Source organism: Anopheles funestus, chromosome 2RL, assembly GCF_943734845.2.
Source record: "Anopheles funestus chromosome 2RL, idAnoFuneDA-416_04, whole genome shotgun sequence".
Lineage (NCBI taxonomy): Eukaryota > Metazoa > Arthropoda > Insecta > Diptera > Culicidae > Anopheles > Anopheles funestus.
In genome coordinates, this window is record NC_064598.1 from 88,083,179 (window position 1) to 88,108,244 (window position 25,066).

Genomic DNA, 25,066 nt, shown 5'->3' on the forward strand with positions numbered 1-25,066 from the left:
TGCCAAACATGGTGCAGCATATTGGTCGACTTTGTACGTAATGTCGACATGTTGTGGCATTCGTACCAATGTCGACATATGTTGTAGTTTAAAAACAATTTATCACGCCGTGGTTTACCTATTTATATTAGCATTTATCTTTGTAAGCTACTATAAGCATCGGTATAGTACGTTAAAGCATGATAAAATAGCTAAATTAACTGACAAAGGAAGGTGTTGTGCGTAGGGCACGGCATGACATCCGTACAGCTTATCACAACAACCCACAAATCATAACAACATCTTCAAAACCCGGCAAATTTTCGTAGAGTCCCCTTAATCGTGCTATTTACTTTGCAGTTTGGCAATGTCGGACGAAGAGGACTCACTAGAAGAGAAACTGCGTAAATTTCGTTTGTGGAAGGTAAAAACTAATCTATTTACCTGTCTAAAGGGGCTATAAATCATGTTCCACGGTTTTTTTTTCTTTCAGGAAGCTTCATCGGAGGGCAGCGCTGCTTTCAACATAAACGAATCGGCTGAAACTAGCCGCTCTAACAACTATAACCAGGATAAATCAAACCAAAGCATGAACAGAGGATCTCAAGAAAAACCTCCTTCCCACCTGAAGGGACGTGAGCTGGGAATGTACTACCGGAATAAGGCACGGCGAACCAAGCAGCAAAGCTCACAAGATCCGGACAGTAACGATGGTCATTGGCGCAACGAACGTCACAAAGGTTTGCAGCGTCGCAAAGCTCAGGAGCGGTCCAGTTACGAAGCGAACGAACCAGGCAGCTCGAATCGATTCCGCCGCTTTCAGGACCAACGCGACATCAATCTAGAGGAGCAAGCGGAAGCACCACCGGCTGGTTTGCGTGGCCGAGAACTTGGCCTTTTTTATCGCGATCGGCAAACGGCCAAAACGAAGCAGCGCGAAAAACGCAATGCGGTGGATATTACCCTGCCTCGCTGGCAAATACAGGAGATTCGAACCAATTTGCAGATAAACCAAGGTTTCGAACAGAGCGACATTTATCGGGAGTTTATCGAGAATGAAAACATCCGGTCAGTGTTTAAGAATGAGTATCTGCGTGTGATCAGCAAAACGCTGACCGAAACACTGCGTGAAGAAAGGGCCAAAATGGATCAAAATTTATCTTCCGGGGAAGCGTGTGGGTCGTTCGTGACGGATGATCGTTTGCACGATGAGAAATGCCGAATGGATTCAGCGACAATGCTAGATAAATTTCGACGATCTTTACCAGCGTATCAGCAACGCAATACCATCCTCGACATGGTTGAACAACATCAGGTGATTTTGATAAAAGGTGGTACGGGCTGTGGAAAAACCACCCAGGTACCGCAGTACATTCTAGAGCAAGCTTCATCCCGTGGTCGTGCTGCCAGTTGTCGGATACTTTGCACACAGCCCCGCCGGATATCTGCCATAATGCTTGCACGTCGAGTGGCGGACGAACGGAAGGAAAATCTAGGCCACTCCGTTGGCTACCAAATACGGTTGGAAGCGGTACGACCCAGCACTGCTGGTGGTAGCATCCTATTTTGCACTACGGGCATTGTGTTAACTTTAATGCAATCGGACCCATTGCTTCGCGAGTACTCACACCTTGTGCTGGACGAGATACATGAGCGAGACGTCACGACGGATGTACTGCTGGCCATCATTCGTATGGTGTGTTCGTGCCGGAAAGATTTGCGTGTGATTCTCATGAGTGCTACACTGACAGCTGACACGTTTTCGCGCTACTTCAACAACTGTCCGATGGTGGAAATCCATGGCATTACCTACCCGGTTCGTGAGCACTTTCTTGAGGATGTATTGCGAGATTTAAAGTATTACTCTTTTGACGACAAAATGGCATCGGGACGTATGCGGAACCAGTCCCAACAGCAGCAGCAGGAATCTTTTAATGCGATAATGAAACCATACTGCGAAGAGATCCGCCATCGCTATCCGGCGCCTGTCCTTCGTGCGCTTCAAAATCCGGGAAGCGAAAACAACCAGAATGAGCTGATAGTGGAGCTACTGTACTACATCACCTGTTCGCAACCGCCAGGAGCGATTTTAGTCTTTCTGCCCAGTTTGGCACAAATTTCAGACATCAACAAAATGATTCGCAAACATCGTATGCTTTCGCAGGAACGGTTGCTGGTGTATCCCTTACACTCGCATCTACCCACGCGGGATCAAACGATGGTTTTTGGCCGTCCGCCGGATTGCGTTCGTAAAATTATTCTCGCGACTAACATCGCGGAAACGTCCATCACGATCGACGACATCGTGTACGTGGTGAATGCGGGTCGTCACAAGCTAAACCGGTACGAAAATGGTATATCAGTGTTGCGTGACGAATGGATCTCGATTTCGAACGAAATTCAACGCACGGGACGTGCCGGACGTGTGCAGGAAGGTGTCTGCTACCATCTGTACAGTCGTGGCCGTAGGTGCACATTTCTGGACAACGTTCCACCGGAAATAACACGCGTCGCGCTGGATGAAGTTATACTGCAAACCAAAATTCTGCAGCTCGGTAATACGCGCGCATTCATGGAACATCTGCTTGACAAACCGACCGATGACGTGATCGAGGAATCGCTTCAGCTACTAAACCGGCTCAATGCGATCGACAACGAAGAGAAGCTAACACCGCTCGGTTACCATCTGGCACGGTTACCGATGGATCCACGCACCGGGAAAATGGTCCTGCTAGCAAGCATCTTCAGCTGCATCGATCCAATCACGTCGATTGCGGCTAGTCTTACGTTTAAGAACGCGTTCTGTAAACCGTTCGGCAGGGAAAAGGAAGTCGATCGTATAAAGCGCAACTTTGCGCAAGATTCTGCCAGCGATCACATCATGCTGGCGAACGTAATTGCCGAGTGGCGCCGGCAGTCAAATAAAGACGGATTTTGTGGCAAAAATTTCCTAAACGGAGCGACACTGCAGCAGCTTTCCAACATGAAGGGTCAGTTTTGCGAATATTTGCACGCGGCCAAGTTTGTCGCTGCATCGCACGCGGACTCCAGGCCGAACAATCTGCATTCGGATAATATAGAGCTGCTGCGAGCGATCGTCGGTGCCGGCCTGTACCCGAATGTAGCATTCATCCGTAGGGTGATCCGATCGCGCAACAGCCCGGATGGTAGGGCGATCCTTAACATCGAGAACCAAGGGCGGGCGGAAATTCATCCAGGATCGGTTAATGGCAACAGAGGAATCTTTCATTCGAAGTAAGCATTCGGTGGGGGTTTGACTTTTTTTCCGGCACTGTCTCTTTCTAATCGTTTGTGGGTTGTTTTTCGTTTCTAAAGTTTTGTCGTTTACTACGACATGATGAAGCTTTCTTCGCTAACCATCTTCGACACGACCATTGTGAACCCATTCCCATTGCTATTCTTCGGAGATAATCATGTGGAAACGATAGACGGTCGCGAAATGATCTCAATTGCCGGACATTACTGGTAAGAATGAAACCCTAGCATATGTAACAAAGCGTTTGAAATATTAAAAAAAAAAAAACAATTTGCCCGTTACACCTTTTAACCAGCTTAAAGTGTGATAAAGAAACATACGACCTGATACAGGATCTACGTGCGGGGTTTAATTTGTTCCTGCAGAAACATATCTGCAACCCTTCACCGGTCGATTGGACCTCTCGAGAAGGCGAGCTGTTAAGGTGAGATTTATTTTTTGTCGAATTGAAACATAGTTTTTATTTGTTCACCCATTTTTTTGTTTTCACTTTCTTAGATCCATCATTAAGCTTATCACAATGGATGGGAAGTACGAGGATGGGTTCGACGATGACGATGATGCGGAAGGATAGTGCACATCGAATAGAATGCTGCAGCGATGAGGCTTAAACAGCGTTACCGAAATAGTCCCTAAGCTAGATGATGCTAGCGAGAATATTCCCCTTTTTTGCCCCGAAAAACACAAATATACTTTCTTCCAATTTCCACCATTTGCAAAAGACCGTGACGGGGAAAATCCCCGGTTGGATTTAGCAGGCGGACGATTAAAGTGCGTTCCCCTTCGTTTTGCGGAATCGCCCCCCCCGGATTGGACTGATTCCAGCAGCAGTAAAATAGTTGACTATTGGGTTTTTAAAGTAGAGCAGCAGAAGGAGACCCATTTCCATGTGGATGCGGATTAGTTGTGGTCGTTCTAGACTTTCCTTCGTTACAAGCACAAGCACACGTCTAGACTCATTTTTTTCGTTCCAGTTTTGAATTCTGTATCGCTTCTGCGTATTTCCTTTGGAGAAGGCGACCACTTTCTTTAATGAGTTTTTGTTTTAAATTTAATTCTATTTTTGGGGGAACAAACAACATTAGTTATTGTATTGAAATAATGGGCCAATAAACAGCAACTACAAACTAAATTGCTCCTTTCGGACATCATGACGTCAGACTTTCATTCAGAAAAAACCCACAATCAATTGGATGGATGATATGAATTAATTTGTCCCATTTCCTTTCCCATCTACCCCGCTTCCCGGTCCCCGGACATCGAGATTAGGATTCATCATGAGTGTAATATTTATTTCATTTCCGGAAGTCACCGTGATACAGTTTGGATGGTAGGCGAAAATGAAAACTAAGCATCACCACCCGGCCGCTAGCAGCATTCGGCCCGGTCGATTGCTTTCCTATTAGCCGGGTGGATTTAAGCTAATCCGGGAAATAAATTTTTATTTCCTTCCTCCACTTGCGGCTCGTGCGTGCGATGCCGTTGCCGACACGCTTTTGCTGTGTGTCCCTTCCATGCGGTACGACTGTACACCGCCGGGCGGTAATGCTACTTCTTGTGCGCGTACGCATGCTCTTGCTTTTGATTTGCCACAGCTTCTCTGCCCGGGGCAAAAGTTCTTCCATGAAAACGGGAAGAACCTATCGTTGGACCGTTAGTTGAAATGCTGACTGGCATTCCATCGTCTGTCGTCTTGTGTTATGGTCGAACGGATTCGCCGGACACATTACTGCCAATGAAGTTCTGCTTAGTGTGCTCATCATTTCTCTCGTGCGTTTAAAATATTTACGGGACTGAAGAAATAGTTTAAGAAAACGTGCTCAGAATGGTGATTTTGTTGCTTATGCTGCTATGCACGTTCGGTGGCACAGTTCGGGGCAGCAGTTTACCATCGGAATCACCGTGGAAGTCGGAAGTGGAACGTGAACTTGCACCGGATGCACTGCTAGTTCGGTTGGACCGTTTGGTGAACGTTTGTGTGGCTAACTATGAGGATCTTACGACCGATTTACTCCTGGGAATTGCGATCGCGAATGGTTAGTTGGAAGTTTTCAAGTGGTTAAATAAATTTATTCTCCTTTCCAAATATTTAAATTCAATTGCGGCTTTGTGTGAAGTGAAGCTAAAAAGCCATTTCACAACCGACAAAAATGACGACTGCGGTCATTGTTTGCCGTCCTAAGCTCTCACCTAATCCTACCTTTCCATTCCATTTGTCGCTAATTAAATTGCATTTGTCAAGGGGTCGCAAAAAAAGGACACCCTTCGGGTTAATGAAAGAGAACAGAGCAACAAAAAAAATGTTTAAATTAAATGGGTTTTTTTTTGTCATTGAAGCACAACTGAGGACTATACTGAAACAACCACTGCAAGAACGGCAGCGTCAGTTTGTAGAATCGTTGGCCAAAAAGTGTGATTTTGTTGAAAGCCGCATCGAGAGTATCTTCAGCTTTCCGAGCGGTGCTAATGCCGTTGGTAAGTGGCACTGCGACGGAACACTGAATAGTTTGAGTAATTGATAATACATCTATTATTCTCCGGGCTTTACTCAGTTTCGAAACTGTTGATAGATTCAGAATTTTGGCAGTCAAAGGATGGCATTGATGGGGCTGTCCCTAACCGGGTAAGAAGCAAACGAAGCAGACGTCGTCGAAGTCAACTCTTGATGGATGATCCACAAACCTTGATGGAGAGCTACCTGGAAGCGATCGATGCTGGAGGTCCTAGCGAATTGCAATCAGGTGAGCGTGATTTGCATCTAACCGAATCTTATCTTGCTTATCGTATAACGCTTACTTCAATAATCTGTTCATCACCCTACTGATCTGCTATTTAAAGATGAATGTTTGTCTGAATTACTGGTGAATGAGTCGGAAAATGAGTTCAACACCACCGCCAGCCCAACCAGCAGCAGCGGAACGAGTGCGAAACGGCTCATCCTTAGCCGTCAATGTAGTGCCGCTATGTCGCTACGAAAACGCTCGTACGGTTACCATCTAACGCATAAGTAAGTAAGCAGGTTAGCGTCACACCACCGGTCTGGTCGAGTTCTTGACCCCTTCCTCCACAGGATGGGTACTGACGATCGCGCTCGCTCACAGCTGCCACCCAACATTAACACACTTCAATCTTATCGTTGCGTTTGCTCCAGATTGCTCTTCTACATCGTGCTCGGGCGGGAACGGTTCGCGAATGTGGATCGCAGCTTCGTAGCAGATGGACAGCGTACCCTTTGCGAGCAGATACTGCGCGAGTCTGGTCTGATCGCTGGATTTGATTATCCGGATCTGTTTCGCGATCTGTTCATGGAGCAGGTGTTTCTGTGCGCGTTCAGCGATGCACCATTGCCCGAGTTTACTAACCCGGCATGGTTGGCGGCCATCGTTAGTTGGCAGAATGGTGAAGGATGCTTCAAGTATTATGCGGCAGAGGGAGACGGTGTGATCGGTCCGAACGCACTAACCACACACTGTTCCACACACATGACCGGTGTCGGTGCGGCCCTGTTGGGGTTGTTTGCAAGGCTTCAGCTGGTACAGTGAGAGGATCAGCCGGCATAGCATAAGACCGCAAGTCTTATGCACTAATCTAGTCTACCATCGAGCCTGTACATGTCATCTGTTTGTGCGTGTGTCTATTTGTCTATAAATGAATAAACTTCTTTATCCGAATCATACTATTAATCAGAATTTCAGAGGGAACTGTAGAGGGAATTACCGGTTAGGAAGGGACATCATTCCTATGATTAATAAACCGCACCCAAGTTAATCGTAACTCGATATGAATGTAGCATTAAAGCCACAAAATTGTCTTTTCTACATCTGCTCCTACCGGTACAGACACACTTCACCGTACGGTGTGTGCCAGCCAATCGAACGAACCTTAAAGCGGACACATAACTTTTGCAGGGCTTCATTGCGCTCCAAGAAATGCACACTCAATGTGTATGTGGAGAAAAAAAGGTGGCTTTAGTCACTCGTTTCACCCCGAACCGGGAGCAACGCGTACAAACTGCTGTTCGGTTAGCGTCTGGTGTCATTTCCTCAGTACTGGTGCTACTTATCTTTCGAGCGTCTTGCGGCTTATCAGTGATTTAAACACACTTACACAGTGCGGCTCGTATATGGCGGGCGCCTTTCACGCGTGCAAAGATATGTCCAGCGTCACGAGAACGCGTTGGGCATGGTAGTAAGGACGGACAAACCCATCTTAGCTGTGCAATCAAACGGTGTACCGTTTGAAAGTGATATAAGACACGTGAAGTAACGTTGGATTCCACTGCTGTACAGATCTTTGAAAAGCTAACGATACCGTTGGTCTACTTCCGGAGTCGCGTGTGATCTTCAGTGTGATGTCAATGTCCACCACATCATTCTAGTTGGATTAACTCCGCTCAACTATACCGGCCCACATCCACAACCCTTATTATCACCATTAGAACTCGTGCATTTCATGATAGCTGCGGTTGGTCACACTGGGAGATTGATAAAGCGAATCAGTTTGCTGCTCTAAACTGGACAGCAAAAAAAAAGCCTCAGTTTTTCATTTAGATGAATTAGCCATCGAAAACGTCGATCGGTATTTTTTGCTTTCCTTTACCCATGCGTAGAGCTGCGGGGCAAAAGTGATAATCAGTGCTGCTCCAATCAACTGCCAGTGAGACATACACAAAATGTCCACTGCAAGCACCAACGGCAGCACCGAATCCAGCAGTGTAGGTTGAACATTCACCGCCGGGATCAGTTGTCACCGGCCGTCCGGTAGCTTTGGATCGGAATTCCGGACACATCCACAAAGATGGCCGACCCAACGATACAGACGTTCTGCTGCCATAACCGGATACGATCACCACCAGCGATCAAGCTGATGTCGGAGTTCGATACGGATGGTTACATCGTGGTGTGTTTAGTATCGTCCGTGTTTGGGATAGCCGGTGCCATCTATCAGGTATAGGAAAAAAAAGAAAGTTCTCAGGGCTATCGGGGAACCGTGACAGAGGACAGAGCATTCAAAGGCACATGAAAGAAGCCGGCAGTGCCGGGAAGCTCCCCAAGTGCGGTTCATTTTGGTTTCGTCGGGTTTTGTGTTTCACGGTACTATCGGTTCGGAAGGAAAGTTGAAAAAATAGTGACTGGGACCGGGACACAGAAACGAATTTGGACGAGTGCACGGAGAATCATTTGTGTTTGTGTGTGTGCAAATGGTGTAGTTAAGAATGGCCTCTAAAGCCCAATGTTAGTATCTTGGATGAATCTTTCGGCGAGGTCATTCGCTTTGTCAGTTTTATCTGGTGTTATCTTCAGGCGAGATCTTACACCATCACGAGATGGTTTAGAGATATTGTTGTGTTTATCTTGTACCTCGCCAGATCAGTTTTAAATCTTGCCGGAAAGAATTTATATGAACTGGGAGACTACAGATTCATCTAAGTAATAAAACCTGGTCAAATAATCACATCAGTGATCTTTTCTTGCTCGTATATACCCACTAGTGGTGAAATTGACTTACGAGACGTTAAGCCCTTATCACCTTGAAAGAATTGCCTTTCGGAAAGTCTCCATCCGATTTTTACTGGTGCGCATTTCCTGTACTCGTCATTCAGTACCATTATCAGCTTATTTCAGCTACTTGCTACAGTTGAAATTAAATAAACAAAAAACAAACTCCATTTAGGAATGTGATCCCACCCGTGATCGCTTCCTTGTTGTATGTTGACTGGTATTTGCGATCACTCTGCTTGACCTAGGTTACTACAGTTTTTGTGTACGTATAGTAACGAGTAATGAGTCGAACGTTTCTGACATAATCATCCATTTTTTTGGGAGTTGATTAGACTTTTCTCCCAATTAATCCCCATGACCTCCCGCACAGGTTAATAATCTCCATGCAGGAGAAGAAGGTTTCTTATCTAATAAGGATTGAAGGCAGTGGGTTTGTTTAACTCTTGGAAATCGTAATTTCGTTGCATCCTCCAGATTTGGATCCGACACGAGGATGGTCCCACACACCATGCTGTACGGCGAAGGCGCGGTGGCGAACTTACCTTATCAAGCCAAAACTTAGGCCGGCAGATCATTGTCTGGCTGGCGGTGGCGGACCTGTGCGCTTCGTTCGGTGTTTTCCTTCGGTCGGCCCTGTGGAAGTACATCAAAGATGTTCTACCACCGGATAGTGACGTGGACGATACGACGAACGTCATTTTCTGTGCCGTTTCTTCCGCCTGGATACAGTACTTCTATATGTGCACCTGGCTGTGGACACTTTGCTACGCCATCAACGTACGAAGACAGCTCGGTGGAGCACGGTACGCACTGCGGACATATCACTACTACGTGTGGAGCATATCGGCACTGTTAACTGGCATCGGATTGACAGTGCTTTATGTGCCAGATGCAGAGTAAGTACTGGATTGATGATCGCATTGAACGATGCTCCTCACTTACATGCTCTACTCTTCACAGCTGCCATAACGTACACGATATGACGACGGCGTACATGCGCATCTTGCCCAATTATGTGATGACTTACGGACCAATGATAGCGGTAATGATCGCTAATCCGGTGATCTACTATCAGGCATCTCGGGAAGTCGATCGACAACTAGTGGCACGCTTTAGCCAAATGTCCAACACCGAGCGGGATTTGATGACGAAGTTTAAGCTAAAGTTTTCACTCATAAATCTCGTATTTTACGTCTGCTGGCTACCGAATCTTGTGAACGGTATCGTACTGTGGACGATGTGGTTCAATCTGCCCTTTTCGATGGTTATCACCGTGTGGTATATAATGGTTTGTATAGATTTATACAAGAAAACGGGTTTCTTCAAACTAATCTAATGGAATTCTTTCTCCTCCAATTTAGGCTATTACGAATCCTCTACAGGCATTCTTTAATTCTCTTGTGTATCAAAAATGGAACTGTCGGTGGCGATTACGCCGTCAGGGGAGTTCCGATTCTAGTGCTGAACTTAGAGTAAGTATAGTTTTTTCCTAGTATTTGTTGCATTCTTTACTTACCTTTGTTGACTTCAATAACTTTAACTCTAGCGACGCAACCGTACCTCAATGGTGTACAACGAAGGAACGCCATTGTTGCAGGCAAAAATGGATTCACCGTCCGCTTCAACCTTACACCTCAACCAACCATCCGTCGAACTGATTCCGACACCGACTCGAAGCATCAATTCCTGCTCGCTAGTATGACGCCGGGTATGTTACTTAATGTGCCGTGTTGGATATAATACCACCGCCCGGACAAACTGGATTAACTACGGATCTGGTGAAATAAATACCGGGTTTAGTCACGTGCTTTGGCGTAAATGGTTGCTTCGGGAAGGTAAACTCACGTTAGGACCGTTTGACGATGTGGATGTTAAGTCCGACAAGGATCTGTTATTAGGAGGCATCAGGATGTTTTATCTTAAGGAGCTATTTTAGTGTAAGTGCTTAAAGATAAACCGAAATACACTGTACCGGTAAGCGCCTTGCAGCAGATTAAATAATAAGTTATCGGTTAAACCGAGTATGGTCTACGGTCGTTAGCTCAAGTTAGTTAATAGTTAAAGTGAGTGTTTGCAGCAGAAAGGCACACACTTCAACAACATGCGATCAAACACTCTGAACGCAATGAAACCAAATAAAACGACACATTCTTTTGTATCCTTTAAACTCTAGAAAGTTTATTATAGTTCTACCTTTCATTATAGCGTATGTCTAGCTTAAAATATACACATTTTCTTGATTACTTCTGCACTCTTTAATGATACAATTCTACCGAACATCTTCGGGCATGCTCGCGTCACACAACAGAGGTAAAATTGAACCTTTTGTTTTACTTTTACTAATAGCCCCTTCCCTGAACAGCTAACGTACGATCCTTCCACGTGGTTGCGGTTCATCGTTGAAGATCAATTAAAATACGCAGAGCTTAGCGAAGGTCCAGATCCGGTCACTCTGCTGGTCAGTGTTGATTTTTACGTTCCGCTATCTAGTTAATTTCTATGTCCGCAACATCGCTCACCACGAAGAATCCAGTGTAATATGTTTGCTTCCATGCAGCACTCGGACATGCCATAATTCAACTTGTGTTCGTTAGTCGTGTTGAACTACACCAGCAGAGCTAGAACAGGAACTCCGAATGCAAAACGATAAATGGTTAAGCGTCCTTTCCAAACCATTTAGTTATTTTTTACAGCACTAAATTTGCCATACCAGAATGTAGGGGCGCTGGAGTGAGTTTGCCAATCAAATTCAAACCATAACTGTAACTGGAGAATCAGTACCTAAATGAGTTTTTTTTTATTAATTAAAATTCTTTTTTCCCTCATTCTCCCCTATGCTAACACTCTTCCCGCTTGCAATGCGAGAGAGTGTTCTTTGTTTTACTTTCGTGTGTGTGTCTTCTTTACATTACATTAATTCAAACTGCTCTAGCTCTAGTAGCCTGAACGAGTGCGGGAAGTCTTCGTAAAGTACTGCTTCTCACCCCGATCTAATCCTCGATCGTGTGATCGTTCACGGTGATCCCGCAGTACACTACCACCTCCGCCGCCGCCACCACCACCCCCACTACCACCGCCGCCGCTGCCGGGATGGTATGAGGGTGACTTTTCCTTCAAATGATGATGATGGTGCTTTTCCCGGTGCGACGATGATACGGACATGGGCGGAAGATCACCGTCGTTATCGCCGTTCTGGTGTGATAGCAACTTGTTTGCCTTTTCCTCTTCCCGGCGTAACCGTTTATCTGTAAGCAGTGATTCCTCCGGATTGCGTTCCTGCTGAAAGAAACAAAAACCCACCGTAAGGGACATTTAAAAACATCCGAAGCTAATCGTTTTTCGGGGAACCGCGATTAGTTGATCACGGCATGCCGTTTCGGAAAAGCTCGCCATACCCGTTTCCGGCCCAGCTTACGCTCCTTGCGTAGTTCCTTCTCTTCGTCAGTCTTGTCGCGCTTATCCTTCGTTTTGCTGCTGCGCTCCTTTTTCGATTCGGACAAGAGCTGCTGATTCGAGCTGCTGACACCGTCATCGTGCTTGCTCTGCGTTCGATGGATGACATACATTATCCGAGGGAGTGAGGTGGGGAGAGAAAACCCAATTAATTACATTCCATTGCGCTACGATTCCATCACTATACTTGTCGATTATTAGGTAGGTTTTTTTTTTCTCTTGTCTCGTTCGCAACCGATTCAGTAGCAACAGGTTTGACTGTACTATACGTCCTGGCCCATAGGTCACAGAGTGAGCAGAACAGGAAAGATGATCACCGATAGGATGATTAGCAGAGGTGTCCCCATTTCCCTAACCTTCATTAAAATCATACCCATTCTTTTTTCTCTTAACTGAAAATGCAAAACCGACTCCCCTTTTCCGGAAGATTGCCAATAGAATTTAGCCAAAGTTATCCCCCGATTGGTAGCACACAAACACACACAAACAAGGTTGAATTGGAAATGAATTTGTGTCACAACAAAAAAAAAAGATTCTTGCACGCTTATACATACCTCCTGTGGTTTTTTGGTGGGGGAAGTTCTCTACTACAAAATGCGACCGTTTACACCACCACGAAACTCCGATATTGACAGAAGCACCTTCTAGCTGGACAATTTCCACAGCCCGTCACTTCACTTCAATGCCCGATATTTGGCTAGTTCGCACTGAGTTTCGCGCACCGAAACCATCACAACAAGAGTAAGATTAAGAGGGAAATGCAGGAAACAACACATTCCTATTCTCGGGACACACATTCTCAATGGGCTTACTTGTTACGCACCGTTGCCATTCCTTTAGGTGTTTGCCAAGATTCAACGTCTCCCGGTTTAAGGGTTGAAGATATCTCTCCGCACGTTTGTTTCCCCGTGTAGAATTGTAACTGTGCGTTTGAAACTTTATGAAACCCAAACGATTCATGGGAAGTTGTTGAAGTATTCCATATGGCGTGGGGATATTGATCGATAACCGGTTTTTGGGGTGTTGGTGGTTCCAGAAGGAAGTTCTCGCAAGTTCTAGAGATGCAGACATTTGTTCGAAAGTTGCGGTAATAATAGAAACCCTCTCATGCTAACAAAGGTTGGGTCAGAAAGAAATCGAATTCGAAAGGTGAGGTATGTCGATTGTAGTCCATTCCTTTACACCTCGCCCGGCGCTTGTCCTCGTTGCTCATTCCTGCAAGATTGAACAGCAGCACCATCTATCCAAACTGTGTGTAAGTGTGTGTGTGTTTAAATGGAATGTGCCCGCACGCCGGGATGACCGGTTCCGGTTCCGTCAAAACAAAACCCACGCACGCGAAACAGAAGCACCGACGGTATGGTTGACGCACTCTGCTATCACCTTGGCCGCCCTTATCACATATTGGCGTGAATGTGTGCATTGTTGCTCTTGCAGATCATTTTCCTTCCGCGATCGCTATCGATTTGCCTTCTCTCCTTGTGCACCTTTTCGAGTTTGCGAAGAGACCCGCGGCCATTACCGACCGTTTGACACCTCCAGTATACTAACCTTCGAGGAGCTAGAACCTTCCAGCTTGCGGCGCTTCATCTCTGCAGTGAACGGAACGGAGGGGAAGAAGGAAAGAGGGAGCGTGTTAGTATATGATTTTTCGCCGGAAAAGACATTACGCACCTCTATCGTGCTCTGGTGGATCCTGGCTACGTCGTGTACTGCTGCTGTGCTGCTGTTCGTTGCTGGAATTGGACACCGAGCTTAAATCCCGTTCGCTGCGATCCCTTGGTGCTAGGTCCCTTTCACTGGTTCTCGATTCCCGTTCGTGATCGTAATGATCTTTAGAATCAAAAAATGATACATTTATTTTAATGGTACAAAACCCCATCAGTGTACTCTTACCTCGCTTATCCCTTCGCTTCTCCTTCTCACGCTTACGATCCGTAGTAAGTGCTGCAATGGCAGCGGCCGCTTCCTCACGCTCTCGTTCCTTTTCCCGTGCACGTTCTTCCCGCTTGATCTCTTTTGAGGACTTTTCACGTACCAACGAAAGCGATGATTCCCGATTGACCGAAGAGGACCCTATGTTATCCCGCGATACGGAAGATGCTGCGGACGATGGTTCCTTCTTTATCATGTCGATACCGCGATGATGATCGCTACCAACACTACCGATGCTACCACCATTCGCGGTCGCACCAACGGAACTGGATGAAGACGATAATGAGTTTCCACCTGCTGCGATTGTACCATTGCCTATCGATGATCCTGAACTGCTGGTTTCTGCTCCAGCTATCTGTCTCGTATTCTGTCCACCTAAGGTAAAGAACAGTTGCAAAACAGTGAGCTCTTTCCGACTCGCACATAGCAATACACACGCATCTTACCTTTCATATCATTACCATTGAGCGAGGACTTCATACCCTGCTGCTGCTGATCGACTGCTGTTGTTGCTGTCGCTGCAGTCGAAGCGGTCGATTTGAACGTCTTCTCCGGCACTTGATGGAAATCGGATTCCAGCATCATCTGGCCCGCTTTCGCCTTCAGCTGACCGATGTAGCTAGAGGCGAGTACGAACAGATCCTGCCGCTGGTTCTTCTCCTCCTCCCTTACCTTCTCTACCTTCTTCTCGAGAATTTGCGACAGCTTGGTCAGCACCGGAAAGTGTGGCAGAATGCGCATCAGAATGATAAGCGAATTGCGGATCTGCATGTAATCCTTCGAGTCCAGGCAGAACACCATCGCTTTGGTGATTTTGTAATGCCATTTGTGGCACACGTGTCGATAGTTTTCGTAGTTCACATGATCGATTGCCTCCGAGTACTGGTTGCTGACGCGAAACTTGGTCACAAAGCCGGGATAGTTGGCACACTCCTTGTTAAACGTTGCCTCATCCGAATGCCAACGCATGACCGTTTCCAGCATCGCGCAAAGGAACCGCCCGTAGCGAGTCGCTTCGTTCTCGGTGCACGACGTGACCGAGTACGTTATGTCGCAGAATATCTGTGTAATGAAGATGATATCGGTTAGAAATGTGAATTCCCACTACCAGTGCCCACCAACGAACGTACCCGATCGTAACAAAGCAGGGTAGAAAAGTTGGCCGTTTTCAGATTGTGGATGGTGTGGACAAACTTCGCACAGTAGATCGCATCCAGTGCGGTAAACGTGCACCGCGGAAACAGGCACAGCTGCAGGAACTGTGTGATCGTTTCATTTTTCGCCGATTTAGCCGACCGCGAAAGGAACCAATAGTCTTTCTCATTGGTCAACCGATGCATAATTTTATCCACGTGCTCCTGTTGCTTCTTTCGCTCGTCCTGCAGCTTATCCATCAGTGCGACATACCGCTCCTGTTCCTTCTTGTTCTTCGATGCGTTCTGCTCCTTCGATTCCATTACGGCCATGGAGAGTTGCTTTAGTTTGCTAATTTCTCGCTGGTAACTTTCCATCGGTACTTGCAAATCGTACATCGACAGCGACCAAAAGCTGACCAGGAACTGTGGACTAATGTCTTCCCAAATCTTCGGCGGATGGAGCGGGCGTACGGATTCAATCACCGGATTCATGACCTGTGCCGTTGCTTCAAGATATTTGGCCATCTTTTGCGAGGTTGATAGCTTTTTACCGTTTGGTTCCGCTTTACGCAGTTGGTCGTATTTTTGCTAAAAAAGAAGAAGAACAAACGAATCAATGGGCGTTCCATTCGGCATTTATACTATCTCACCCTTCCTTACATTAATCGCATGGGAGAACATTGGACGCGCAAGGAAAAATGCCACATCCGAGTGTATGTGATACTTCTGCAGCATGTTGTGTATGGTCGGTAACCGTTCGACGTACTCCTCTACCGAATACGTTGACCCCAGGAACGTGCCGAACTGTACCAGTGTGTCCTGGCACTGATCGTACAGTTTGCCCACCAGCTTCAGATGGCTTTGGGCCGTCTCGCGATAAATAACGCAATGTTTCTGTTGCGCTATCAGCAAACAAAGGGCCACCGCCAGATCGTTGCTGGCAAGCGCTTCCTTCAGGCGCTGCGAAGATTTCTTCGTGTTGCGCACCTGGCTGAAGTAGCCTGCCTCACCGCGCAGCAGCTCGCCACCGCACATTGCTTGCAGCTGCTCGTTCGTCATCTCTTCCGCCGCCTCGATGCCGGCCATCTTCTGTACCACCTCCTTCAGTATAAGCAAATCGAGACTCTTGTGCGATTTCAGCTGGTTCGCCACGTACTGCAGCAGTCCGCTCAGCTCGATGTTGTACTTCTTGTAGATGGCACCGCAGAAGTTGGCCAAACTTTGCAACCACAGCGAGATGCTGGTACCGTCGTTTTGCATCGGGTTCCGATCGACCTGCTCGAGCGCCTCGATAAGACAGTACCCGAGCACATCGTACGAAAGCGATGTGAGATATTTCAACGAATCGACGACCGGTGCGATCAGATTGTCATAGATCTGTATTTGCAGTAGAATCTACAGGGATAAGAGCGGATAAGAGCTCGGTTATGGTAAGCATGAAGCTGCAGCTACAAATCCACCACGACATTTCCACTTACGTATTCAAACAGAAATCCAGGCGAACAGTGGCTTAATTTGCCAATCAGCCTACCCACCGGTTTACTGTTTTCCTTGCTAACCCGTTTCATAAGCGCTTTGATTTGTTTCTGGGCCGTACCGCGTCGGTAGATCAACTGTGGCTGCAGCTGAAACGTATCGTTCTTCCACCGCGCATACAAACTGTACCGATACTGGTACGGATAGAGCTTCACGATGGACCAAATTTCTTCCGCCACGCAACAGTTGCAATCCATGTAAGCCAATGCAGGCAGCACGGACGAATCGAGCAGCGACAGAATGTCGTAGTACAGTTGCTCGTGCTCCGTCAATACACTGCCCGGTGTCGGTGGATTCAGCGGATCCACGTTCATGTCGGTCAGTATGACGCGCATCAGACGCAGCAGCTTGTACAGCAGCACCGAATCGTAGTGCAGCGATGGTCCGAGTGCGGTAAACATGGGGAATGCATGCAGGCGAAGCTTCGTCAGCGTAGTTACCGGTGAAGGGGCGAGCTTGTTCAGCACACCGAACGTCGAAATGGCGCGCCCCTTTATGTTGGCCGGCAGTGCACACTTTAACCGATAAACCGGTTCGATGATCATGTGCAACAGTCGGCACAGTGCTTGCGCGATCGGTTCATGCACCATGACCGATTGTTCCGGAAGTTTCCGTATCAACTGCTGTGCGGTGTTCCAATCGCCAATCATTAGCATTGCCTCGCAGAGACCCCACTTTTGGTTGAGCGCATACTTTTCCGGTGCCGTTTCGAATTCGGGCTCCTGTTCCGGTTCCTTGTCCTTGTTGGTAAGAATCACGTTAAGCTTGCGCACGTATTCCTTCGCCTGGGCCATTTCTGCATCCCAATCTGCTACAATCGTCTTGTCGGGTGGATTTAACTATATACCGGGTAGGAAATACATACAGATATATTTAGCTGCTGCGGTTCCTGCTAGTCCACTGGTCCGTTCGGTCCATTCCAAGGCTACCTACCCACGCGTAAATATCCTCCAGTTTGATAACGCGGTGTTGCAGCAGCAGTGCGGTCACTTTAAACAGTGAAACCGGTGTCTGTACGTCGGCAAAGTACCGGTACTTGTATCCGAGCACCTCGCAGATAATGTTCCCATCGTTGATGTAGGCCTGCAACAATGGTATGAAAATTCGATCCTGTTCCGGGCGCGCTTCGAACGATTCCAGTATAATATCGAGTACCCGGTTCGGGTCGAGATTGAAGCACCCGATCAACGATTTGATAATTTCCAGCACATTCTGTACGGTCACCGTGTCCTGGTTGAATTCCTGATTTAGTTCCGTAATTAGTTTTGCATAACCTTCACTCTCCTCGCGGAATAGATTGAACCGACGTTGTTTGTAACTGGTGAATGTAAACCAAAAGAAAAATCACACTTTGAAAGAAGCACTTTACCAAACAGACAATCGAATGTGATAAGCTTACTAGAGCTTTGTCTTCACTTTGATGAACCGTGTGTAAAAACTACGATTCTTGATTGTGCCCACATCCTGCAGCGTATCGATCTCTAACCGTTCCTTCAGTAACTTTTCCGATAAAAACCGTTCCGTTTCCTTCACGATGTAGCAAAACAGGGAGCGTTCCTCGCTCGGTGGTGCATCCCCACCTGTGCCAGCTGTTTCCGCATCAAAGATCCCGAACACATCCAGCAGTATGGAAGGAACGTCATTGTGGAGGCTCTGTAAAGTAAGGAATTAAAAAGAGAAAAGTTATAAAACGCTTCAGACAGTGCAACGGTCACCAGCTTACCACTAGCTCTCCGAGTATCTGTAGTACGCTATCCTTTTTCAGCTGACCATGGATGCCTCTCGAGATGAGTTCGTAGATTGCACGGGAGATACCTTTCGTACGCTCGTTCTTCCCAAACAGTGGGCTCTGTAGATCGTCCTTCAGTAGTGCCTTGCATTGCTTCAAGCTGGTTCCCGCACGCCCCCACGTCGATAGACGAATCCGCACAGGATGGAAGATAAACAAAACACCAAGAACATAGTACGCACTGTGTTAGTGAATGGGTAAGCGGAAAGGTTGGAGGGAAGCGCATCTCGACGCAGTCCCGCGCGCTCGCGCTCGGTCGGATGGTCGCGTTTTTATTTTGCATTCAAGTTTCGTCCGGTGCCATTCATTTCGCCGGCATTCGAAATTCAACACAGTCGGCGCCCCCAAAAATACGGGATTGGCCTCACGTAAGCGAATTTCATCACTTTGACGTTTTCACATGGCGCTCGGAGGAGGGGTCGGGAGAAGATACTTTTGCAATGGCACGGTTCCACCAAACTCGACGCACGAAGCAGAAATGCAGCCGGCATGTGCGACCAGGGAAGGATATTTACAACTCGGATTTGCCGCTTCTTTCCCACAATTTCCAGACATCAGCGTTGAACATGGTCATCAATGGAGCGAAATAACACGGACGACTCGGCGACACGGCATCCGTCTACAAGCACTTTGTTTATAAAAATGGCAAATTGGAAAATGGCGTCGATTGTCAAGCGCTCAACTAGGGTGGCTGTAAACGCAACACTTGACAGTTCGAATATAGAGCGCGGGGAATCGAAACTAAATTATTCGAATAAATCTTAAAAGTACCGTTGAAGTACCTACGACGGTAATTAAGTTTTATTCGTCAAAGGAAAACTCTGCAAAGAAAAGATATTGCAACATATACGTTGTGAGACGATTCTGAATGCATTCGAAGGACCTATACGTGTCGGACAGACTATCCGCTTGTACCCAAGGTTGGAAATACATTTCGGTAAAGAGCAGAACCAACAACTGGATGCTTTTGTAACAAAACAAAACAACAGAATGCTTGCAGCGTCCTATTAAACAAAGCGTTCATTTATTGCACTGATGCTGCCAATTCATTCTCTGATGCATTGCCGCTCTTTCCAGTTCCACAATGATTGGACGTACGATTGTGTTTCTTTAGGCTGTATTTAGTGGAAAACGTTTTCCCACAGCTACCACAACGGAATGCACCATCATGTGAAGCTAGATGTTCCTTTATCTTATTAGGCCGAAACGCTTTCTTACATATAGGACACTGTTTCCGCTGGTGTCCCTTTCGATGAGCGGACAACTTTGTTTGATTGGGAAAGGTAAGTTCACACTGATCACACGAAATCGTAACCGGCACCAAACTGCTATGTTTTACATTCTTATGTTTTGTCAAATTCTTGCGCGATGAAAATGCTCTCTCGCACAGATCACAATAGAATGCACCCTGGTGAATGGAAATGTGCGTTTGAAAGTGCATACTTCTAACGTGTTTCATGCAAATCGGGCACTGTTTCGTTTTGTGCTGCTTCCGGTGAAGGGACAGTTGTGTTTTGTTGCGAAACGTTCGTTCGCACACCTCGCAGGGAAACGTCTCGTCTCCCGGTTGCGCATCGGCCGCATGTTTCATATCTTTGTGCATTCGCAAGTTGGCAGTACAGCCGAACGATGCGTCACATATGTCGCACCGGAATGCACCTTCATGGGCGGCAAGATGCTGCGTTATAAAGTCACCCTTTATCATCTTTTTGCAGATCGGACATTCGCTAAATTTGTGCACACGCTGATGATTTCTCAGCTGCCTCCTGTTGAAAAACGGACGTTCACATTGATCGCACAAGATCAAGGCAGTGTTGGGTGGTTGGGTGAGAGGCTGATCGTGTGCGTTACTTTGCGAACTGCTGGCGGATGATAAATCGGTTTCATCTGACTCGTGATGTGGTTGATCATTCGCTATCACGTTGCTGGTGCTATCATCGTCTGTCTGTTGTTCCAGGGCAACCGTTTCTGCAATACTTGCATTACTTCCTTCCACGTATGTTGTAATAACGTATTCTTCCAGCTTAACATTATCAGCAAGTGCTTTTCCTAAAACCGGCTGTATTTTATCTTCAGCAGTTTTTTCACTATTTACAACCATTTCGTCCGGCTTGCTTTCTTCATCCTGTGGTTCAACTTTAATATTAACAGAAGAAGCACTTTCGTTAATCGGTGCACTATTAACAACATTACTGGAGCTCGAAGGTAAATCGGTATGAATAGTACTCGAATCCAATGATTCGCTTTTAATGGCAACATGCGCCTGGTTTTCTATTCGGTAATCTTCGACGAGATTGCGTGGAGTCTCTGCATTCAGCAACGTGAATTCTTGTTCCAGTTTGTGTTGATTATCTTCCACCATTATACTGTACGTGTAGAATTGCCACACCATCGCGGAACATATTTTACACACATGTTCAGATAAATGTTGCTCCGACTTGATCTGTAAAGGAAATTGTTTGTAAGACATCGGCAAAATCACGGCCTTTACTATAATCACCTCAAATGAAAATACACGCTTGATAGCGGTACTGAATGGTACATTCAGTAAAGAAAAGCTTCCGGCCTCAGGGTAATGTAGCTCAAGGCAGAACCGACACTTTAAGGAATTCATAATCGGTTGTGTGAAACAACACGCACATCACAAGAAACACCCAAACTTTACGGAGCAAAACAGCGATTTACAATTTGTGTTTGTTTACATTACAGGTGCTTCGCAAGCATGGCACAAAAGGGCAACCAACGGACAAATTTCTCGATTGCAAATAAATAAATAATGTACTATGCCCACTGTGCTACTGTGTTAAACGTCAAAAAACGTAAACAGGACGAATCGTGTATCAACCGGCTTTGTTGGCGCTACTTTTGTTGTTTTTCCTCAGTTTACTTAAAAATAATCACATAAATTCATTATGGCTTCTGCTAAAATAGATACTGTAAGTTAATTGGTTCTAAACAAAACATTCAACGATATTATATGAGCACAAGCTTTGGGTTTTATTTCAGGAAATGCGATCGAAAATCGACACCGTATGTACAACAGCAGAAGCATTCGTAAAGCTGTACTACGATCATGCGGATAAGAAGCGCCAGGTAATGAAAATAGCAGTTAATGACATGGAACCGTTTGGCAATTGATGAGAATTGTTTTTATCTCCTACAGCACATGGCGCCACTGTACATGGACACGGGGCTGCTCGTGTGGAATGGAAATGGTGCGAAGGGAAAGAACGAAATACAGAAATATTTCCACGAGCTGCCACGCTCGGAGCACACAGTGATATCGATCGACGCACAGCCGATTGTAGACGATGCCGTATCCTCTCAGCTCACCTTCGTCATGCAGGTTTCCGGTACGGTAAAGTACCAAGACAACCCAGCAAAACCATTCCAGCAAACGTTCATGATCACCGCCCAGGGAGACAAATGGAAAATCGTTTCGGATTGTTTCCGCCTACAGGATGCCATTTTGTAGTGTTAAGAAACAGCATCATTTAACTTTAATATACGATTAAATGGCAATTGATTCAAAGGCTAATGTTCCGAACAGTGCATTTAATAGGGATTAAATTTTTTGTCTACCTTACTGCTCCGTTTTTGTCTTTTTCGATTCCGGTTCATCCTCGCTGTTGAAGATTGGTTTGGGTTGCGTTTTGGCGTAAGCAGGCGCAATCCAGTACGGGTTTTCTGCTGCCTCCTTGGCGTACTTCAGGATAGCTTCGCGCGGATCCTGATCATCCTCTACGCGTTTGCTCAAACCTAAATTTCGAATGACGTAAGACGAAAGTGTACTACCGGAGCTAGCAACACGTCCACCCTGGCCACTGGTAATCGGTAAATCGGGCCGTTTAGATTTTACCGGATCCAACCGATCCTTTTCCAGCTTCTTGCGCACCGAACGGGTCTTTTCCTGCCGGAACATTGGCAGAGCGTGCGGTGTAATAATCTGCGTCGTACCGACAATTTCAGACTCTTTCTTTTTCCGATGTGTCCTCACGACACACAGCTTCGCACCGCGCATACTTCGCTTCTCGTCGTACAGTCCACGGATGATACCATTACCACATCCGACAAATATTTGGTTCAATTTCGGGTGCCACAGTGTGCGTATAACGTGCGAATCGGTGATCGGTAGTTTTGCAACCAGATCGAAAGTTTTCGTATCGTACACGAAAAGGTTCGCCTGTTTGGCACCCTTCGGTAGAGACTCGCCAGTTAAAACCATTGTATCGTCCGGGCTGAAGCAACAATCCGTCGTATCGTATCGGCTGAACAATCCGTCAAACACGTGCAACGGTTTCTTAAATGCTCGCGTATCCCACAACTTGAGCGTCTCGTCCATCGAGCGAGAAGCCAACTGAAAGCCCGAGTAGGAAAACAGCACCGACGAGATATCGGCCCCCTTCGTGTGTGCATCCCGTATGCAGTGTGTCGTGTGGACGAACATTTTACGCGTGTCCCAGGTTTGAAGCGATCCATCACTGCAACCGGCCGCAATCAGTGTACCATCCCGATTGTACGCACAGCTCGTAGGAATCGTTTTCAAGCCGCCCTGTGCGCGTGTTTTTATTACAGCACGCTGTTCCTTTGTTTTCGCAAATACCCACGTCCGGAGCGTTGAATCCATGCCGCTGGTAAGAAACTCTTCACGCCGAACCGGACTCCAGCATCCACTGGTCAGACCCGCAATGTGACCCTTCGTCTTGGACATGTCCGCTATGTACTGGTCACCCTTAACGCACTCCATCTTCTCGAACCCATCACGATCGAGCACTTTCGCTTGGGAACTTCCGGACACGACCAGCATCATATCGCCCGAAAAGGAGTAGTACAGATTGCGGATCGGGTGATTTTCACAAGGTTGCATCGAACGGAAGCTTTTCATCGACTTATCCATGCCGGAAAAGTCCCAAAAGTTAAGATTGTAGTCCATCGATCCGGATGCAAGTCGAACGCCGGATGGGTCACTGGCGAGTGCAACTACCGCTTTGCTTCCGTGTCGCATCTCTACCTCATGCGAGTGCGGAAGTTTATTTATGGGTGCATCCTCATCAAACTCATCGTCGTCTTCATCCTGCTCATCCTCGTCATCATCGCCGTCCGAATCGTCCCCTTTATCTACTTTCTTACGCCGATTTTCGTTCACACCTCCGGTTGGTATTGGACCAATCACTTCTTCATCCTCTTCGCTCTCTTCATCATCATCGTCCGGATCTTTGCTTTTCTTATCTTCACCCCCTTCTGTAATAGCCTTTTCATCCACTAACGCTTTCGGTGCGTTTTGTTTTGCTTTCTGAATCATTTCATTAATATCGAACTGTTTGGCTTGCTTTCGGCCAAACCCGGATATTCCCATCACTTCATGTAGTTTGCTGTTGTCCAAATCTTCGGATATGCGTGCGACAGGATCATCCTTAGTGTTTTCCCTTCGACCAAACGATCCAAACCCGGACACGGTTCCATCTACAAAACAAAAAACCAGCGGAACGAACGACTTGAAACTGGGGTTTAATTAAGACAGGCACTTTAAAACATACCAGACGAAGACGTAGGATTTTCCGCACTTTCTGTTGAGCTAGTTGATGGGCCGGAAGATTTGAGATTGATTTTACCAAATGTGATTTTCCCCCGATTCATTTCGATCGTATTTAAGATGTTGGAGTTTCGTTAAAATTGTGTTTACCAACATGATGCGTCCTGTCAAGAGAGGCGGCAGGGTTCGTCGTTCGCATTTGAGAGCTGGCGTAGTTTATAGCACTACGTTCAATACTTGTCTCAAAAGTTAACCGTCTTTTCGGTTGATGTCTAACATTTTCTGTTTAGCTTTATTTTTGCGCTATTTTTGAATTTAAGTAAATCGAATACTAAAAAGATTGCAATAATCTTCAGTATTAATCGAAATACTATTGAATACCATTTAGTAAGCAACACGGAGTACTCCTAAGCAAGGAGTACGGCCAGGTCGTTCTTCATGAATAAAAAAACGGAATACTCCTGCTTTCGAGTATTCTTTAACTGTCGATCGTTATAGAAGGACTCGACAACACGCCCTTCTGTACTACAGAAAGGGTCGATAACGAAATTCAAAAAAGGTTATTTAATAAGACAACGATAGACCCTCTACAGGGGGTGTCACTATCATCGATAAGGCAGTGCAATTCAATCGTCACGAACCGAAATGGGTACGAATAAACCCTTTCACAACGACACTATCATCAAATCCAATGTGAAAGTCGTTGGAAATTTTACGACTTACGCTACGGTAACGTACCCCCGGTGACGTACATTTTACGATGACAAAACAGTGTGAGGTGCCAGCACAACATTTGCATTCCGTTCGTGCGTACTTTATGAGCACCGCGGTGTGTGTTCTGCATCTTGCCGAAAATGGACCCCGAGATGGCGTACGGGTATGTATCGGAGCAATTAATCTTCACCTTGGTGTTGGAAATGGGAATCA

At 46.4% G+C, this 25,066-nt stretch overlaps 7 protein-coding genes across 10 annotated transcripts; 4 read left to right on the forward strand and 3 right to left on the reverse strand.

Annotated features, from left to right (window-relative positions):
* Window positions 1-128: 128 nt before the first annotated feature.
* On the forward strand, window positions 129-4,483 carry LOC125762878 (ATP-dependent DNA/RNA helicase DHX36). Its single transcript, XM_049425459.1, has 5 exons — window positions 129-403; window positions 473-3,234; window positions 3,316-3,465; window positions 3,552-3,680; window positions 3,755-4,483. Exons 1-5 carry the CDS (start codon window positions 347-349, stop codon window positions 3,828-3,830), a joined length of 3,174 nt encoding a protein of 1,057 aa, XP_049281416.1. The 5' UTR covers window positions 129-346; the 3' UTR covers window positions 3,831-4,483.
* Window positions 4,484-4,824: 341 nt separating this feature from the next.
* On the forward strand, window positions 4,825-7,080 carry LOC125762893 (uncharacterized). Its single transcript, XM_049425513.1, has 5 exons — window positions 4,825-5,292; window positions 5,594-5,731; window positions 5,809-5,997; window positions 6,095-6,263; window positions 6,408-7,080. The coding sequence occupies exons 1-5, from the start codon at window positions 5,082-5,084 to the stop codon at window positions 6,796-6,798; spliced, it is 1,098 nt and encodes a 365-aa protein (XP_049281470.1). The 5' UTR covers window positions 4,825-5,081; the 3' UTR covers window positions 6,799-7,080.
* Window positions 7,081-7,247: 167 nt separating this feature from the next.
* LOC125762892 (G-protein coupled receptor 143-like) lies at window positions 7,248-11,000 on the forward strand. 2 transcript variants are annotated; one of them, XM_049425511.1, is made up of 5 exons: window positions 7,248-8,203; window positions 9,232-9,653; window positions 9,718-10,045; window positions 10,119-10,229; window positions 10,304-11,000. In XM_049425511.1, exons 1-5 carry the CDS (start codon window positions 8,054-8,056, stop codon window positions 10,457-10,459), a joined length of 1,167 nt encoding a protein of 388 aa, XP_049281468.1. In that variant the 5' UTR covers window positions 7,248-8,053; the 3' UTR covers window positions 10,460-11,000. The 2 variants fall into 2 exon arrangements, with proteins under 2 accessions (XP_049281468.1, XP_049281469.1); XM_049425512.1 differs by having other exon boundaries at window positions 8,086-9,155.
* A 40-nt stretch (window positions 11,001-11,040) lies between these two features.
* LOC125762875 (THO complex subunit 2) lies at window positions 11,041-19,359 on the reverse strand. 3 transcript variants are annotated; one of them, XM_049425453.1, is made up of 13 exons: window positions 19,122-19,359; window positions 18,541-18,706; window positions 18,217-18,470; window positions 17,751-18,135; window positions 16,760-17,656; window positions 15,942-16,676; window positions 15,276-15,869; window positions 14,607-15,207; window positions 14,107-14,520; window positions 13,885-14,043; window positions 13,762-13,802; window positions 12,153-12,299; window positions 11,041-12,036 (listed from the first exon to the last, which is right to left on the reverse strand). In XM_049425453.1, exons 1-13 carry the CDS (start codon window positions 19,178-19,180, stop codon window positions 11,692-11,694), a joined length of 4,797 nt encoding a protein of 1,598 aa, XP_049281410.1. In that variant the 5' UTR covers window positions 19,181-19,359; the 3' UTR covers window positions 11,041-11,691. The 3 variants fall into 3 exon arrangements, with proteins under 3 accessions (XP_049281410.1, XP_049281409.1, XP_049281408.1); XM_049425452.1 differs by having other exon boundaries at window positions 11,041-12,033; window positions 14,592-15,207; XM_049425451.1 differs by having other exon boundaries at window positions 14,592-15,207.
* LOC125762889 (zinc finger protein 184-like) lies at window positions 19,221-21,329 on the reverse strand. The gene is made up of 2 exons (XM_049425507.1): window positions 21,107-21,329; window positions 19,221-21,049 (listed from the first exon to the last, which is right to left on the reverse strand). Exons 1-2 carry the CDS (start codon window positions 21,218-21,220, stop codon window positions 19,631-19,633), a joined length of 1,533 nt encoding a protein of 510 aa, XP_049281464.1. The 5' UTR covers window positions 21,221-21,329; the 3' UTR covers window positions 19,221-19,630.
* Window positions 21,330-21,399: 70 nt separating this feature from the next.
* LOC125762899 (NTF2-related export protein) lies at window positions 21,400-22,128 on the forward strand. The gene is made up of 3 exons (XM_049425521.1): window positions 21,400-21,542; window positions 21,613-21,699; window positions 21,770-22,128. Exons 1-3 carry the CDS (start codon window positions 21,519-21,521, stop codon window positions 22,079-22,081), a joined length of 423 nt encoding a protein of 140 aa, XP_049281478.1. The 5' UTR covers window positions 21,400-21,518; the 3' UTR covers window positions 22,082-22,128.
* A 13-nt stretch (window positions 22,129-22,141) lies between these two features.
* On the reverse strand, window positions 22,142-24,342 carry LOC125762886 (gastrulation defective protein 1 homolog). The gene is made up of 2 exons (XM_049425480.1): window positions 24,144-24,342; window positions 22,142-24,069 (listed from the first exon to the last, which is right to left on the reverse strand). Exons 1-2 carry the CDS (start codon window positions 24,241-24,243, stop codon window positions 22,190-22,192), a joined length of 1,980 nt encoding a protein of 659 aa, XP_049281437.1. The 5' UTR covers window positions 24,244-24,342; the 3' UTR covers window positions 22,142-22,189.
* Between the last annotated feature and the right edge of the window lie 724 nt (window positions 24,343-25,066).

What these genes read in the sequence shown, in the direction of transcription:
- LOC125762875 (XM_049425451.1), bottom strand. Translation starts at nt 19,180, where the DNA reads ATGACCATGTTCAACGCTGATGTCTGGAAATTGTGGGAAAGAAGCGGC. An exon ending in TGGAGGATATTTACGCGTGG is followed by an intron (nt 17,657 to 17,750) that starts GTAGGTAGCCTT and finishes CCCGGTATATAG; the next exon opens with TTAAATCCACCCGACAAGAC. An exon ending in TCCACCAGAGCACGATAGAG is followed by an intron (nt 13,803 to 13,884) that starts GTGCGTAATGTC and finishes CGTTCACTGCAG; the next exon opens with AGATGAAGCGCCGCAAGCTG.
- LOC125762889 (XM_049425507.1), bottom strand. Translation starts at nt 21,220, where the DNA reads ATGAATTCCTTAAAGTGTCGGTTCTGCCTTGAGCTACATTACCCTGAG. An exon ending in AGCGTGTATTTTCATTTGAG is followed by an intron (nt 21,050 to 21,106) that starts GTGATTATAGTA and finishes TTTCCTTTACAG; the next exon opens with ATCAAGTCGGAGCAACATTT.
- LOC125762893 (XM_049425513.1), top strand. Translation starts at nt 5,082, where the DNA reads ATGGTGATTTTGTTGCTTATGCTGCTATGCACGTTCGGTGGCACAGTT. An exon ending in GAGCGGTGCTAATGCCGTTG is followed by an intron (nt 5,732 to 5,808) that starts GTAAGTGGCACT and finishes GGCTTTACTCAG; the next exon opens with TTTCGAAACTGTTGATAGAT. An exon ending in GGTTACCATCTAACGCATAA is followed by an intron (nt 6,264 to 6,407) that starts GTAAGTAAGCAG and finishes CGTTTGCTCCAG; the next exon opens with ATTGCTCTTCTACATCGTGC.
- LOC125762899 (XM_049425521.1), top strand. Translation starts at nt 21,519, where the DNA reads ATGGCTTCTGCTAAAATAGATACT. An exon ending in CTTCTGCTAAAATAGATACT is followed by an intron (nt 21,543 to 21,612) that starts GTAAGTTAATTG and finishes GTTTTATTTCAG; the next exon opens with GAAATGCGATCGAAAATCGA. An exon ending in ATGCGGATAAGAAGCGCCAG is followed by an intron (nt 21,700 to 21,769) that starts GTAATGAAAATA and finishes TATCTCCTACAG; the next exon opens with CACATGGCGCCACTGTACAT.
- LOC125762886 (XM_049425480.1), bottom strand. Translation starts at nt 24,243, where the DNA reads ATGAATCGGGGGAAAATCACATTTGGTAAAATCAATCTCAAATCTTCC. An exon ending in AAATCCTACGTCTTCGTCTG is followed by an intron (nt 24,070 to 24,143) that starts GTATGTTTTAAA and finishes TTTGTTTTGTAG; the next exon opens with ATGGAACCGTGTCCGGGTTT.
- LOC125762892 (XM_049425511.1), top strand. Translation starts at nt 8,054, where the DNA reads ATGGCCGACCCAACGATACAGACGTTCTGCTGCCATAACCGGATACGA. An exon ending in CTTTATGTGCCAGATGCAGA is followed by an intron (nt 9,654 to 9,717) that starts GTAAGTACTGGA and finishes TACTCTTCACAG; the next exon opens with CTGCCATAACGTACACGATA. An exon ending in TCACCGTGTGGTATATAATG is followed by an intron (nt 10,046 to 10,118) that starts GTTTGTATAGAT and finishes CCTCCAATTTAG; the next exon opens with GCTATTACGAATCCTCTACA.
- LOC125762878 (XM_049425459.1), top strand. Translation starts at nt 347, where the DNA reads ATGTCGGACGAAGAGGACTCACTAGAAGAGAAACTGCGTAAATTTCGT. An exon ending in GTAAATTTCGTTTGTGGAAG is followed by an intron (nt 404 to 472) that starts GTAAAAACTAAT and finishes TTTTTCTTTCAG; the next exon opens with GAAGCTTCATCGGAGGGCAG. An exon ending in AGAGGAATCTTTCATTCGAA is followed by an intron (nt 3,235 to 3,315) that starts GTAAGCATTCGG and finishes TCGTTTCTAAAG; the next exon opens with TTTTGTCGTTTACTACGACA.